Genomic DNA, 17260 nt, shown 5'->3' on the forward strand with positions numbered 1-17260 from the left:
AGCAAGAAAATGCACGGAGTTCAGCGTTATAAGTAAATAAATAATGACAGCAATAAATGGACGGGAAGTCTATAGCGAAATACGACTAAAACAATTCTTCTGAGATTATTTCACATGATGGCCGAAGATAAAGATCAAGGAACAAGCGGGGGCCAAGGAGTAGGAAAGAAAAACGATGGAAATCAATTGGATTTCAATTCCGTATGACAAAGCACTTTCTAAACTAACGGTTGCGAGCAGTGACGAAGAGTGTTACCGAACAAAAGTACGACTGAAACAAAAATATTCAGTCCGTGTAACCGCGTTATAGTCGTCTGGCGCTGAATTAATGAATGACTAGAAAGTTACTGCATTTCTCCCACCATTAATTGCGTTTCCTGGAGACTGATCTCCTACATTAAGGAATTACTGATACATGTAGAGCAGGTTGCGCAGAACGGAGCCGCTAACCTCATAGCAGCAGTATATCTTGTGAGGTATCTGTGAAATGTCGTATGGAATGGGATTCATCAGGTAAGAGTCTAGAACAGAAATCTGCTGTAATGCATTGCTTGACTTAAGTTCAAATATGTTAAGTTCCATAACACCAAGGTGACGTAAATCTTTTTCAGCCAATTAAAGCCTCTGGGACTCTTTAGGTGCCGGCCAGAGTGGCCGAGCGGTTCTAGGCCCTACAGTCTGGACCGCGCGACGCTACGGTCGCAGGTTCGAATCCTGCCTCGGGCATTGATGTGTGTGGTGTCCTTAGGTTAGTTAGGTTTAAGTAGTTCTAAGTTCTAGGCGACTGATGACCACAGAAGTTAAGTCGCATAGTGCTCAGAGCCATTTGCACCATTTTAAAACGTAAACTGAGTCATTGAAACTGATTTTTCATGAAATGGGGCCAGTGGTTAGTGTAACTAATAATCAGTAGCGATCATCTTACTCTGAACAAATACGAGCAATGAACGGATCAAGACGAAGATGCGGCAAAAATGTGGAATGGTTTATTACAAATTAAACTTTCACTCTTCTGCGAGGCGTGCGCTATTTTGGAACCTCTGATGCAGATTGAAACTGTGTATCGGACGGGGACACAAATCCATAAGTTCGTCTTCCTCGGGCACTGCTTTTACGCGACTGAGGCATCCGGGCGCAGCTCATCATCCGTCATTATAATATTTGTTTTGCCTACTACCCAGACCTCATGGAAGCACTCCTGCACTGATTGACTAGTACTCCTGGCAGAAAAGGTATCGCGCAGGAATACGATAGCTAAATTTTGCTCATATTAAGCTGCTTTCATGGTTCTTGACAAGTTTTGTTACGCATACGTTGTAGTCACTGGTACTTGTCACTCTTCACTAAACTTGCTGTTAGTAGGTCAGAAATGGACAAATATGCTTCCTGTAGAACAGGCTGCAGGAAGCGCTTCGTGATTCGAAGGGGAGCAGCATCTGTTTTACAGGCCATTTCAGCTACTCTCTCGATGGTTGCTACGGCCTTTGTTCTAAGTCGTTTCGGATGTCGCGCGCATAGTACTGTAACTGGAGACACCGGCTAAAATTTCATTTCGTATAGAATTACTTAATGGGAGCGAGCAACCGTCTGGAAAAGTGTCGTAAATGGGCAACTCCGTCACTAAGGTGTAGTTTCAACACCGAGGCAATACTGCGTTGGAAACTTCATCAGACGACTCACTTTACTGCAACGATTGATGAATGGTTGAAGCCTGAGTGGGATGTGTACTCCATTATACTCGACAAGTTTGCTGTCATCTGCTAATCACAAGTGTCGTCAACTAGTCAACTTTCAAGCCAGGATTCATTTTCAGAGCCATTATTAGAAAATATTATATTTCGATCATTTAGACACGTTAATTATTTCTCCATAAATATATTATTCTTAAGTAATTGTTAGTCCTGAAACAACACTTTTACTACCCCAAAAAGCCTTCGTCTTTTACATACTGAATCCAGTTTTTTCAACTGTTTTTCTTTTGTTACAAGTAGAAACAGGGAAAAATTGTTGGACCAGCCGAAATATCCACGTCAGCTTTACTTACGAAGTCATTCGTACTCTGTCATGTGCGACACAGAGTAGACCCGTGACACTGTTTTTTCAGGATTAGCGATTTTATTTGAAGCTGGGTTGCATCACAATAATGTTTTCATTATTCGCCACTCGATCGTTTTTCTTTCGCTCTAATCGTGAAAATCATGATGTGCGAAAATAATTCGCACTATAGTGCGCCACGCTGTGTACGGTCAAGTATTTGTGTAGACGTAGTAGACACGGACGTGCGCAAGGCGTAGATCAGCCCTCGAAGGTGTCAGCGATAGCTTACAGGTTCCATGACAGAAACCATATAAGAAAAGTTGATTCAGATCGGGCATGGATATGTCTAAGTACGGCGATCACAATAGCTGATGTGGATAAGGCGTTATGCACAACACACAACTGTCATTTTGGAATAAATACACTCATTCAGCTGTCACTGCCTCTAGAATTTACATTTGAAGACTAGCCGGAGAAGTATCTCGACCGAGATACGTATCCTCTTACGTGTCAAGCAGGGAGAAATGCCACGTCGTGATGTACGGTAGGAAGAAAAAGGCACAAGTACAGCGCCATCGACCATTCAACGCGGGAAATTACTGAACAGCTGCGTGATGAAACACACTGCGCCTACTCGAAGTTGGCCCGCAAGGAGCGCGGCCCATTGATATTTAAATTAGAGTGTAAAACTGGGATTACGACTGAGGATCAGCTCTATTGGATCCAAGAGGCAGCGGCGCGGTTGTCAGGTCTCTGGCGTGCCCGCTCCCCCACTCGCCGTGACAACTGCGCAGCTCCGCCACATAGATCCCGCCGGCTAACAATGTGAGATGTCTCCCAGAGACTACCTGCGCTGTAAACAAATGTACGTCTCCGGCATTCGTGCATCACTTCCACTTAGTTGGCCTGTACTTCGTAAACTGAAGGAACATGTATCTCAAGCAACATCCTCAAAGCAGGCTGTGGAGCACCCACTATCTGCTATCTCGGTATGCTCCTTCCTTTGATGAAGTAACATCCTTCATGGCAATGCCTACCCGCATTACATATTTCTTCGGTTGATTATCCATGGGCAGGTGACTAGAGCAAGTAGAATGCTGACGGAACAATGCTGAAAGTATCAAAAGTTAAACATAACATTTTCTGGTGCGAGGTTGACTGACTTAGTGGACAGAGAAATTACTTCGAAATGGCCGCAACGAACTCTAAACGTCGTTCTCCTGCTATCGAACATTCGCTTGTGGTTTCTTTGCAAACAGATGTAGAGTAGAACTCACAACTCGGTTGTTCAGGATAGATTCAGAGCCACAAACGGGAATATAAGTCCGACCGTCAATCAGTTTGGCATGGTATGACTTTCACTCTACTGCATTTGAAGCATGTGTTTACTGTTTGGCGTGGCTCTGCCACAATTTAGAAACGCACTGTTCATCTTCTGGTGCTCAGTAGGCCAAGGAAGGAAGTTTAAGGTTTAAACTTGCGATAACAAAGAGATCATTAGAGATGAAGCACAATCTCGGATCGGACTAAGTTGGCGCAAGAGATACGCTGCAGTTTTTCTGAAGAGATGGTCCTGACATTCGCCTGAAGGGATTTATGCCGACGACAGTAAACTAGAATCAGGAAACTGGAGTAAGGATTTGAACTCTACTCCACCGCATGTGAGTGCATTTTACTAACGATTGATATACCTCAATTGGTTCCACACTCAATATGTGTAGATTACAATATGCGACTTTATGCACATGCAACTGTACAGGGCTCAGGGATTATGACTTCACTTCTAGTTTGTTATGAAGATAAACAGACCGCTATTTTGTTGAAAAAATAATGTTACTAGTGACTACAGTAGATCAGCGTAATGTACATGGTGTCCAGTTTCAAAATGCTGTAGAAAGAGAACCACTGTTCAGAATGACGACAAATTTGAACAACATATTACAGACGCTGGGAAAAAATTGATCAATCGATGGCACTGTAAGTATCAGAAAGTGCAAACCAACAGATGCGCGCCACTTTGCGTCCGAGACATCCAATATGACTGTCTCCATGAACGTACGCGCGCTACTGGTAAAGCTCTTGTACAAGGACGATGACTGTGCATCACTTGCCCTGCTGAAGTTCCGTACACTCAAGAGTATGGGAAAAGAGCCTGCAAAAAAAAAGGTTAATTAATTCGAAAAGACAGCTCTTTTGAAGTACAGTGTGGCAGAGGGAGGAAAGCAGGTGATCCGACGTCCGTCGAAGATGTGGCCACAGCACTGCAGGAGGGGTCGAACGGTGGTTGCAGACATGCAGTGCACGAGGAATTACCGGAGCGTTGGACATGCCTTAGAGCGCGGTGCACATAATCCTACGAAAAATCCCGTCTTGCTATCTACACAAATGCACCCATGTTCTTCAGGAGTTGCTTCCTGCTGACTTTCCGGCAAGACAAACTTTCGCTCTGGAATTTGCATGGAAGTGGAAAATGAATGGCCCTGGAAAATTCTCTGGAAAGACGTATCCCATTCTCAACTCCAAGGACATGTCAATACGCCGAATTGCAGAATATGGGCAACAGAAAATCCGGACGCAGATTAACCGGTGCCACTTTAATCTGCAAACGTGACTGTGTGGCGCGGATTGACGGCATCGTTTATCGTAGGGGTGTATTTTTTCGAGGAGATGAGCCCCGCATGTCCTGTTACCGCTACCATCACTGGTAAACGCTATAAGAGTCTTTTGCGCACCAACGTCATTCCAACCCTTCAACAAAGTAGATGCGTGAGTAGGATCATTTGTATCCGAGATGGCGCTGCTTCGCACATTGTAAGCCAGAGAAGCGGCTGCTGCAAAGGCACTCCGAAAATGCCAGTATCATCAGTCGTTATTTCCCTATAGCCTCGCCGTCCGTTCGGGCAATATTGCTGTTTATGCCGTTTTTGGCCCCAGCACAATTAAAAACCGATGTCATTTTGCTTTTTATGCGGTTTTCGGCCTCAGTATAATAGAACATTGATTTTCCCAATCGATGTAGTATGACTTTGCCGTGATGTGCCTCAAAGGTTGACTGCCGAACTTGTGCAGTCTCACACATTGAACGGAACGGATGGTGTAATATGGAACTCAAACTACAGCCGTCGTATAGCGATTCATCTGTCATTAGTAGTCGGTCCCATTAACGCTACGACGCTTACAGCGCCATCTATTGATAAAATTTTCGTTAATTTTATTTGTTCTATGACTTCTCCCCCTGTGTCAGTAATATGCTGTTGGAATTTGACGTCACTCTGAGCAGTGGTTCTCTTTCTACAGCGTTTTGTAACTGGAACTTTAGTTATGGACACCCTTTAGCTCTGTTTCACTGTCTCCAAAACGGAAACTATACGCCTCTGCATAATACAAAGTATATATCACCACTTGATGCGGCATTGACTTCCCTGTGCCGGGCTGTCGAGACTCACGTGCGGCTGCTGGTAGCTGCTCATGTGGTGCTGTTGTTGCTGCTGCTGCTGCGGCTGTTGTTGCTGTTGCTGCTGCGGCTGCTGCTGCTGTTGTTGCTGCTGTTGCGGAGGCGGCTGCTGTTGCTGCTGCTGGCCGTGCTGCTGGTGTGGGTTGATGGGTGGGATGTCGAACTCCTCGTCCCCGAAGCTCGGAGTGTGAAAAGTCTGAAATCACAACCGTCCAGCTAATGACGATGTAATCCTTTACAAGACTAAAATCCTACGACCCTAACTAACAACAGCCCAAATATTGCACTCACATATTCCAGTTTATAGATTAATGAAAACAAAGTTACACTGTCTACAATCATCTTCACAGACACGCAGTACTCCAAAACTAAAAGTGGCCATACTGTGGCGCCCTTTAGAAAGACTATCAGCACAAGGGTAAAAACACTGGGAAAGAAGAATCGTCAGTTCGAAGACTGGTTTGAAGAGCACAAAGCTTTACCTGGTATGACTATACTGGGACTGGTATTCTTTTGTCTGTGAGCCATCTCGTTCGACTAACATAACACGCAATCGAGAGGTGTTGCGTAACATTTTATTAAAAGCCATATCAGTAGTTGTGGTCAGTAATGCTAATGGGATGGCGCTCTACACGTAAACACTTTGTATGAATGTCGGCGATGGAAGGCATTTTCATCAGTCTGTGCGGTACGTACAGTGTTGACGTATCATCCTTTCTGAATGTGTCTCATTGGTAGGGCATGGGGCATTACTGGAGTAGTCATCTGCCAAGTGGGGAGATGTTCATCTCTCCCTTGATGGTACTCGAGAGACGTCAGATCTTTGTCGGCTGTGGTTTTTGCTTTTATTTCCAGGAGAATCCATAACCACACAAACAAACAAAAACTGCAAAAGCACTCGTCACAGTCGTCCGCACGGATCAGAGACTCGCTTAGTAACCAGAGCTGAAGAAATGTGAGAAACTCTAAGTTACGTAATATGTCAAACTAAAACCAATGAAAATGGACTACAGATTTATCTTAGAACGAATAAAGAGGTTCTACGTTATTTTCAAGGACATCTGCGGCTGGAAAATCTAGCGATATAGAAATATGCAATATGTTAAACGCTTTTAACTTGACAATTAGTGTACTTGAGAACAAGTTAGGTCCAGTAAAAGTCCTTGCAAATACAGGAGATATTTTATTTAGTTGGCGAAAGGAGACGTATACAAATGTAACAAATAAAGCAGTCAAAAGGGAAAAGAGACATCTAAAAAGTGAGACTGACAGAATGACAAAAATGGAAAAGAGGAATGGGTAGACGAGAAATGCGAATGCTTTGAGGCTCGCTTGACAACTTCTACCGCGTATAGGAGCTTTAAAGTGACCTTTGGAGAAAAGATAAATAGCTGTATGAATATCAAGAGGTCAGATGGCAAACCAGTTCTAAGCAAAGAGGTGATAACTGAAAGGTGGAAGGAATACGTAGAGAGGCTGTGCAAAGCAACTGAAACGGATTACAATGTAATAAAACATGGAGAGGAAGTAGATAAAGGTGATGTTTGAGATATGATACTACGAAGAATTTGACGGAGAACGTAATCGAGACAATTGGAGTATACGACATTTCCTCAGAATTACTGAGATCTGTGAGACGCAGCCAAGAAAAAACTATTCCATTTGGTGTGCAAGTTATATGAGGCAGGCGGAATACACTCAGGCTTCAAGAAGGACGTTACAATTCCTATTTCAAAGAGGGCTGGAGCTGACAGGTGTGAATATTACAGAACCGTCAGGGTAATAAGTAATGGTTGCAAAATACTGACACGTTTTATTTACAGGAGAATGGAAAAATCGGCAGAAGCCGATTTCGGAGAAGGTCAGTTTGGATTCCAGAGTAATTTAGAAACACTCAATGCAATGCTGACCCTACAGCTTACCGAAGTAGACAGACTGAAGAAAGGCAAACACACATACTGTGTATGCGATTCAACGTAGTCGAAACGAAAGTCAGTGACATAATCACTGGAATTCGGAGCTGTTCGGGATAGAAAAGATTTACAGCCCCTTATTAAATTCATAAAACCGTGTGTTGTTATACGCGTAGTCTAATGAAAACAAATATACCGATTTGATTATACGCGTAAATTCTCTAACGTAACTTACTACAAATGATTGGGATAGGATAAATTTGTCATTTGAAAAGATGGTTGTGAATATTTCGTGTCTTTTCCATATGACTGGATACTTTGCGAACAAGTACAAGGCGAAAAGTACAAAGGCGGAAAAGTGAGAAGAGTAGGGGTAACGGGGGTACCCAATTACGAATGGGCTACAAAGACCTACAGTTTCCGCCTATAACGGGATACAGCTTTTACAGTTAGTTACAACACTGCGGTATCCGTCCAGCTACAGAAACATAGCAATTCAACAAGGTGTCCTGACCACAAAAACAGCACCGGCAGTGAACAAATTATGTGACTATGGCTTTCGGTGAAATTCAGGTTAAAATTCATAGAAGTCCAGCAATACCCATTTTTTGAACGCTGCGATGTACGACAGCCACTGCGGAACATGGTTTCAGAGATATTTTATATGTGATGTAAAGAAATTAGCAGAAAGCTCTCCTTGACTGACTATAAATATCACTTTTCATATTCTACAACTTGTTGGGTTATGAAACAGGCCCCATTCTCGACACTCGAGGAGACAGTCCCTGGCACATAAATATCTGAATTGCAATTTCTTTTCATCGCAAGCAATTTGCATCAACGTCTCCTCGCTAAATGCGCCTACTATTTATACGCATGCTCAGATAAAACAAGTCGTTAGCTACTGAATAGCCGCCATTCAGTTAATAGCTTGTCCGCGATGACAGCCAGCCAGAGACAAAGATGTGTTGCGGCCTTTTCTCCAGCGTAGCACGGCAGAGGCATTCTGCGCGCCGCTACACGCGTCCCCGGCTCGTCAATACGGGGTAAAGCAGAAGCACCGTTAACAAAAGGAGCCCCCCTGGCAGCCTAGCAGAAACAGACTCCATGTCGCTCCAAACTACTGAACTTAATTCAACCTAAAGCAGCCAGCAGGCGGGCATTATTCAGATTCTCCACTTTCGCTGGTCGCAGAGAAATCCCAGCCATGTTCCGCAGCGAAATAAAATCTTCGTAATTCCGCCAAAATTGGGAACGGAAAAAAGGGCGCCACATAAGATACAATGGTAACACGTGTCATTCTGTTTTATCCTCACTGCTCCTTTTAACATTACGGAAGGCGATAGCCCGGCTTTACGTCCCTTTTTAGGGCCACCTCCCCTCTTTTTCTGGAGGAAAATCTCCCTTAAAACAGAAATAAGAGGGTGGTGCCGGCTCTATAGAAAACGAGAAAAAGTTTATATTGCCCATTCGTCTCGCAATTTCAATACTTCAGCTTACCCCTCCTTTGGGCGTCGATCGATTCCTTCCTCAGTACTAATTCACCGAAAGCAGGGCGCACAGGACAGTAAATTACGTATTGAATTGCAAACATTTGCCCTCGTCTAGTTTACGTTTACGAATGTTACTTCTGCTCGTGACTCTAAAACAGCTGAAAAGAAACGATAACGAAACTCGGAAACAGACGTCCTTCCGGAAGGCGACATTTAGCTTGTGCCCTCCCACACCATAGCGTTTGCAGCACCTCTTTCTACGAAGCTGTCGAAAAATGAACACACCTTTATTCACGGCTTTTAAATGTATAGTTACTTTTTTGGCCATATTTTGCTAAATGAAATATTTGCAAATTCGGCTCAGAAATTATTACTGTAAAAGCACTCGTGAGAAAGATGTTGCGTTGAAGTGCACAGTCTACCTTTAAAATTTGTATCACACATCCGTCGGAGGACTACTGATGTCAAAGTCCGAGGGCACACTGAAGGAGAACATAGTCAGATTGGTAACTTCATTTGCCTCGAGCGAGGCGGTTCAGTGCTTGTAAAACAGGACTCTTATTCGGGAGCGACGAGTTTCCGTTCGGCCATCATAATTTTCACTTTCCGCGTTTTCCCTGTGCCACTTTAGGGGAATTCTTGGGTGGTTCCTTAAACATGACCAAAACGGATTTCCCGCCATGTCTTCCTTCAATCGGAGCGCGCGCTTTTGTGTGTGTGTGTGTGTGTGTGTGTGTATTTGTGTGGTATGTGTATGTGTGTGTGTCTTTAATAACCCCTACGTCAACAGGATGTTGAAATTTAACCTCTCTTCCTTAATTTTCTTTCCGTTTTATTCCAGTTGGTCAGACTTCTCTCACAGCATCATGCGAACCAAGAACTGTGTTTGAAATCGGCCCAGGGCACGACGCTAGTCGTATGCAAACATTGCTGGAAACCTTAGCCGTCCTGGCTCTACAGAGACTAGGGGCGAGGGAAGCGACAGGGATGGTGCTGACGTCTTTCAAAAAGTCACCTCGTCTGCCGCATCAGGAGTGAAGGCGCTCCAGCACGTCACGCCACGTGTCCCTCCTACCGCGATTCATGTGTTTGCTTTTCCTGGCAGAGGAGAGGAAGAGAGCCATTTGTTAATATAGACGCGCAAGTGCTTCTGACTGAAAGTACACAGAGCTTTTCAAGAGCACATTCGAAGCACACGTGAACCCATCATGTGGGGACCTCATACAATGGCAGCCCTAGTAGTCTATGGATACACGACACGAGCTAAGTATGCAGCAGCATTTTTATCAACTCGCTGAAGGACACTGAGCGTCAGATGTTTCCGTGGAGCTCCCTAGAATACCAGGAATGCCAACTTCGCCTTCGACATGGAGATGGGAGCCGGGATCCAGGTGTAATTCTGTTTCCGGCACCGAAGAGGGATCTTATAGTAACTACCATGCCTCGACCGGCGGTTAACTTTCCAAAAAAAAAAAAAAAAAAAAAAAAAAAAAAAAAAAAAAAAAAAAAAAAAAAACTCCATTCCACAATGCACTGATTTGACTTACGAGCAGTATGGAGGGAACTAGAGTGTAGAAATTTTCCTGCCTTTATCTGTTATCTGGCCCAAATTATACCCTCTCCACAAGAGCAACTATGGCTCCCACGAATCAGTTCAACGTACCAGTTGATTAGTTTAGATTGAAAGTAGTTTTTTTTATACACCTCTTGAGTTTATTATCGGGCTATTACGTCAAACGAAACGTCCGACTACACTCTTTCAGTTTTATTTTACTTGTGATATATTGCCATGTTCAAGTCAACCTTTGGACTGAGGAAAGCTTTACACTGAGGTGACACAAGTCATGGCGTAGCGATATGCACCTATAAAGATGGCAGTAGTGTCGCTTACACAACGTATAAAAGGGCAGTGCATTGGCGAAGCTGTCATTTGCACCTAGACGATTCATGCGAAAAGGTTTTCCACGTGGTTATGGCCGCACGACAGGATTTAACAGACTTTGAACGTGGAATGGTAGTTGGAGCTGGTTGCATGGGACATTCCGTTTCGGAAATAGTTAGGAAATTCAATATTCCGAGACCCACAGTATCACGAGTGTGCCAAGAATACCAAATTTCAGGCATTACCTCTCACTACGCCGGCCGGAGTGGCCATGCGGTTCTGGGCGCTGATGACTGGAACCGGGAGACCGCTACGGTCGCAGGTTCGAATCCTGCCTCGGGCATGGATGTATGTGATGTCCTTAGGTTAGTTAGGTTTAATTAGTTCTAAGTTCTAGGCGACTGATGACCTCAGAAATTAAGTCGCATAGTGATCAGAGCCATTTGAACCATCCTCTCATTACGAACAACGCAGCGGCCGAAGGCCTTCTCTTAACGACCGAGAGAAGCGGCGTTTGCTTAAAGTTGTCAGTGCTAACAGACAAGTAATACTGGGGCATACTGCGAACGCACCCTATTGACAGTGCGGCGAAATTACAAGTGCAAAACCGTTGCCTGGACAGATGGGTACCTACTTCTGTTAGTAAGAGCTGATGGTAGGGTTCAAGTGTGGCGCAGACCCCATGAAGCCATGGACCCAAGTTAACAACAAGGCACTCAACCGTTCATCAACTGAAAAATGTTATCATAGGGTACTTGGAGACCATTTATAGGGACTTCGTGTTCCCAAACAGTGATGGAATTTTTTATTAATGACAACGCGGTTTGGCACCGGGCCACAATTATTCGCTTTTGGTTTGAAGAATATTCTGCTACCCAGATCGCCACATGAATCCCATCGAACATTTCGTGGACATAAGCGAGAGGTCAGTTCGTGCACAAAATCCTGCACCGGCAACACTTTCGCAATTATTGACGGCTATGCAGGCAGCATGACTCAATGTTTCTGTAGGGGACTTCCAACTACTTGTTAAGTCTTTGCCACGTCACGTAGTATAGCTTTTGTCGCCTCAGTGTACATTATATATCGGGAAAATAATGATGTGTAAAACAGCATCGATTCAAAATCTTCCACAAATATTTATATAGTATCAAAATTTCTCTTACTTCACGGGCAAGTGATATACACTTTATTTTGCAAAAGAGTTAAACAGTTTATTGTAAAGCATGGATAACTACAAGAGAATTTACGTGAATTACTTCACTGTTTGAACGTTGCCACCTTTTTATACCGTTTTCTTTCAAAATAATTTCTCCATTCGTTATATTTAACAATTTTTTCTCGATATTTCACTCTGTCTTTAGTGATCACACGATGTTGTGCTGCCTCCCTCCCACCGCACATTTTTTATGCACGGTTAGCTTCGGTAACTAGCCCAGTCGCTCGCAGAAACTTTCTCCACCCGACTTTATGTGCATATCTCTAAAGACGTCACGCCCAAAAGTGTTTATCTCCATTTCCGCACAAGGTCACCCGTTTTGTGGTTATTTCTTGCAATGGAGTACTTTATCGAATTTAAGAGCAGTATACTAAAAATACCAGTCTTAAGGCTATTATTATTTATTGGTCTGGGACGGAAATTCGTCTTGGATACGTAGACAGATCTGTATTTACGGTGAGAAACATTATTTGCCAGCCCGTCTGAAGCGGCGGTAATGCGCAGGCGACCTGCAGCAATGGCTAGGAGAACATCCTTTCGAGTGGCATTAGAGTTTGGAGCAAGCACTAAGCGGGATTATAAGATTGTAGCTGTTCGTGGCACAAATATTTACGGAGGGGACCGGTGAGAGGGCTTGGAGATGATCATTAAAAGTTTTGGCAACAGTCAGTGATGAGTGAGCACCATTATTCCACGGCCCCGCCGACTCCTTTCAGCTGTTACAAACTCTTCGAATTACGTGCCCGCGGAAGAGCGCCGCCGTGCATCAGCACATGAGAGAAGCTTCCAGTGGGGGGGCGAGGTAGTGAGGGAAACAGGGAGGAGCCCTTATGATGCGCGTGGCTTGGCGGTACGCTTAAGAGGGCGAAGAAGCTTCCCGCTGCCAGGAACAATTAAGCTTGCACAACGCTGAACGTATGAACTTACTATTTCAAAAAAGTCATCAGCGTTATATTATTCTTTCTGCCAAACTGCAGTAACTGCACATCTCAGACAGCGCAACCACTGTACCAGCGCCTATGCAATGCGTCGGATGAATAGATAAAGTAAGAAAAAATTTCAATAAGTAAGAAAAGGTTCCAACGGACAGTTACAGGGATCTCTCCGCATCACCTTTTTGTGGTCATGGCGTTCGGTATTTAAACTGCTGCAGGGAAATACAAAGTACTAAGAGTGGTGTACAACACAAGAAGGATTTTGTTATAGCTAGTTTAATAAAGCATAAGAATTTCTTAGTTATTTGTTCCTTAGCGTTCTTGTTACCGTACGTAAGTCGTATCACACGAATTGTTAAGTAAGCTTAAAGTTTGTTCAGTTGTGAGGTAGCAGCCACTGTCCAGGCGACAAAAACAAAGCGCTCTTCAACTTGAATGTAGAGCTTTATTGAGACCGATATTACACTGTCAAATTTTCTTTGACGAAGTTTCTTTGTCGCATAAAATTTGATAGTGTTATAAGGAACTGTGTCAAAGTTAGGCCTCGGTCAAATTTTCTTCGATCTAATCTAACTCCACGCCTTAGATTTGATCAAAGGCGTTCGTCCTCTGTTTGCTGCATGAATAAATGTAACCACTTGGAGCGCTAGCATCACTGCAGCTGTCCGACATTTAATGTTTATCAACATGGCTTCGAAGTTTACATGCTGCGTCGCATATACAACGAAACTGATAGAAATGTACGAGGCATATTGAGCACTTTATAACTTGCGGCATCCCGAATACAAAAATAGAACGAATTGAGGCGGCCATTGGCGTGAAATGCGGACAGAATGTACCCCCGAGAATGTAAAGGAGAAAATCTAGAACGTTTGTAGAAATAAAATTATTTCTTAATGGCTACAGTGTGTACTAAACAGTCATTTGCCTTCAGATACACCTCCTTCAGTGCTTTATAAATAGCTTCACGCGGTTCTGGTATTATTTTCGTCAAATTACACTGCGTTATTGGAGTGCCATACTGTAAACTAGATTACCTTTCTCCTCTTGCAAGAAATCGCGATTTTACGGTAATAAGTCTGTCTTTTGTAGATGTAGCATTTGTGAGGTGGGTATTCTGCTTCGTAATATGAAGAGCCACTTTCTGAAGCACTTATTGAAACGTACTCTTGTTCTTTCTGGAACACATATTGAAACGTGCTTTCCTCCTTTCACAAATAATTTTGTTACGACCTTACGTGCTCTACTTGTAGCTCCCGTAACCGATTTTCTTGGATCCGACTTACACAGATGATTATTGGGTCGCCTTTAATTTTTCACGCGCACAAGTAATGGGCAAAGTGAACGTCACATTAAGTAAAAAAGTACTAGATCCGATTGGGCATTGAGCCCTATACACTGACATTCATAGGCTGGCATTATCGAGTATCCCATGACAATACACGACTTACTCTAATGAGGAACCTAAGATCATGAATTAAGTCCGATCACTCAGTTCGCTCTTCGCTTACACTACCGATGTGTAAATGATTCAGCGTCAAACCTCGGTGAGAATGGGCTCACGTACAGAAGGAAAATGAAGATTAGGCTTTAACGTCCCGTCAACGATGTCGTAATTAGAGAATGAACATAAGTTCGGATTAGGCGAGTAAGGCAAGAGGGAAAGCATATTTGTGAAGCCATGTTTAGGAGAAGAATTAAACGCTTTATAATCTTCGAAAGAAAGCAATAGCGTGGTACTGAAGTCCGAGTAGTTGTTTAAATCAGGCTGCACACGAGCGGTCGACACGACATGGTTTGCTATATCAACAAGGTTTATAATAACTGTGGGGTGATGGATAGGAAATATCAACAGCTTTTTCAATGAGAGGTGATGCATAGATGATGATGGATACTCTTCAATGACAGAAAATTGCACTGGTTTCAAAATAAAAAAAAGAATATGTGTTGTTGCAATTGTGTCGACGAAGGAAAACAACTGCTAGAAGTAACAGAAATACACAGAAGCGAATTGCTAGATGAAGAGTAAGGACTCAACTTTCACAAAGTTACACATTTTCCAAACAATAGTGTTGTCCTCGGTTCAATAAACAGTTGTGTCGCTGTGAATCGTGTGGAGCGACCGATCGCAATTGCCATTCGACCCCCCTCCGTCCGTGTATAAGTAGCCTCACAACAAACGCAGAAAAAGCTTGACAGTCAACCCTAAGATAAATTCCTCTCCCGTTAATGAGTAGCAAGCGATGACGCTGCACAATAGAGATTTATTCATGATTAATCTCAGACTAAAAAGGAAAACCATGTCTAAAACAAGATTACAGCGAAGTATAATAAATGAGGATGTAGTTAATAGGACTATATAAAATGTGTGCGGAATAATTGGAAAGAACTACGGAAGGAACTACGAGAAGACTGTTAACAACTCGTTTCCATGAAAGTGATTCCGTGTTTAGATACTGTCAAAAATGTACTGCAGAACGAGGGCGCAGAGAAAAATATCTTATTTGTGATTTGCAGTAGGTTTTTAAGCACGTGATCTTATTCACAAGGATAGTCGTAAGAAATATTTCCTGTCATCAGTTAAACACATTTTTTTTTCACAGGGTATCTTTCTTTAACTTATATCTTAAGATAAGACGAACGCCAACAAAAATAAAACAAGGGTAATGTAATGTCGAATTTAGTCAGGCGATGTTGTGGGAATTAAATGGTTCAAATGGCTCTGAGCACTATGGGACTCTACCTCTGAGGTCATCAGTCCCCTAGAACGTAGAACTACTTAAACCTAACTAACATAAGGAAATCACACACGTCCATGCCCGACGCAGGATTTGAACCTGCGACCGTAGCGGTCGCGCTGCTCCAGACTGTAGCGTCTAGAACCGCTCGGCCACCCCGGCCGGCCTGTGGGAATTAGATTAGGACAAGAAACATCAGAACTAGTAGATGGTTTTGTATGTATGCAGCAACGTCTCAGATTTGAAGGAACAGACTGCTCTGAACTTGGGTGCGCTTTCCTAAATCCCCGTTATTCTCCAAGTAATGAGTCAAGTTGTTTCTCTGCCAGGACCTAAAGTACTTTTGAGTGAACCTTCTATGTTTTCAATAAGTGTGAGATGCCACGGAAGTTGTCCAAGCCAGATTTGCCACCATTTTTGTGAAGAGGCTGTATCAGTGCTGATGTAAACCACACGACAGTTGTTCTGCTTCCCAAATCTTATGTAGGATCTCTTTTACGAGTAACTTATTGATTTCTTTTTACCTACATGCCTTCAGAGTTCAACAGTTATTGCGTTTTTGCCTAGTGCTGTGTTGCTCTTTAGGGACTGGATGATCCGCCTGATTTCCTCTCTCATGAGTGGAGTAATTGTGACACACTGAGTGCACAGACTGTTAGTAAACCATCAGGAATGGTAGCACGTCAAATGAGTTTTTTTTCCATTTTCCTGTATGAGATCTTGCTCCAGGTAAATACTTGGAACTGGCTTTTTACGCTGAAACTAGTTGTGTAACTAAGAAGAGGTCTTAATAAAGATTACCTGTGGAAAAATATGTCCTTCATTCAGCATCCTAGAGTCTTCTTTAGCGCTTCCGTGCCAGTGCGATTTACTACGATCTCAAGGACAATGACTTGTCCTAAATTCTTCGAGTATAAAATTTTATTTGCATGCTCTACATCGAATTGTTAAATAACTTATCCTTACTCGTAGGCATCACACAGTCATGTATATTAACTAAAATTTTAACTAATAAATGTCGAACTACAGGTACAAAGAATGGATTAAAAACGTAGTTTCAGTGATGCAGCGCATGATGGAGATGTAACGCGGCACTGCATGCTTCGTCAGTCACGTTAAGTTTAAACGTTCTCATATGTCAGGTACCTGGCGGCCATGGATGGACTTATCTTCCAACTAACGGCGACAACTCTAGGGGTAGTGTATTATTTTAGCCTGTAAGGATTTTCCTTCAGTGAACACAAGAAAGAGCACTGGACACGAATCACGAGTAATGGATAGCGAGACTCAGTTATTAGGAATGGCAGTGTCTTGAGCTAGCTATTCTGGGTCTGACAAGGGGAGGCCGCCAATTGTGAAATTCGGATTCGATTCATACTGCGCATAATAAAAGCTCATGGCCAGAGGTGTAATGTGGCAAAGCACCAAGATGCACATCTCGGCCGTTGTCGAGAAAATCGACAGTTAAAATAAACCGTTGCGGTGAAATACTCTCTACGATCAATAATTTTCTACAGCGTCGTGGCGCAGTGGTAAGAGCTCGGGTTCGTAATCCGAAGGTCGCTGGATCGAATCTCGCGCCATGCAAC

The 17260-nt window shown here is 43.3% G+C and overlaps 1 protein-coding gene across 5 annotated transcripts in view; it reads right to left on the reverse strand.

Moving 5' to 3' along the window:
* Nucleotides 1-17260, reverse strand: part of LOC126270800 (TOX high mobility group box family member 4-like) — a 451035-nt gene that overhangs the window by 52338 nt on the left and 381437 nt on the right. For all 5 annotated transcript variants that reach the window (XM_049974099.1, XM_049974101.1, XM_049974102.1 and 2 more), the window contains one exon: nt 5484-5687. In XM_049974099.1, the coding sequence (XP_049830056.1) occupies nt 5484-5687 (204 nt within the window). The remainder of the gene's footprint in view (nt 1-5483; nt 5688-17260) is intronic.

The sequence above is a fragment of the Schistocerca gregaria genome, chromosome 1 (genome assembly GCF_023897955.1).
Source record: "Schistocerca gregaria isolate iqSchGreg1 chromosome 1, iqSchGreg1.2, whole genome shotgun sequence".
Lineage (NCBI taxonomy): Eukaryota > Metazoa > Arthropoda > Insecta > Orthoptera > Acrididae > Schistocerca > Schistocerca gregaria.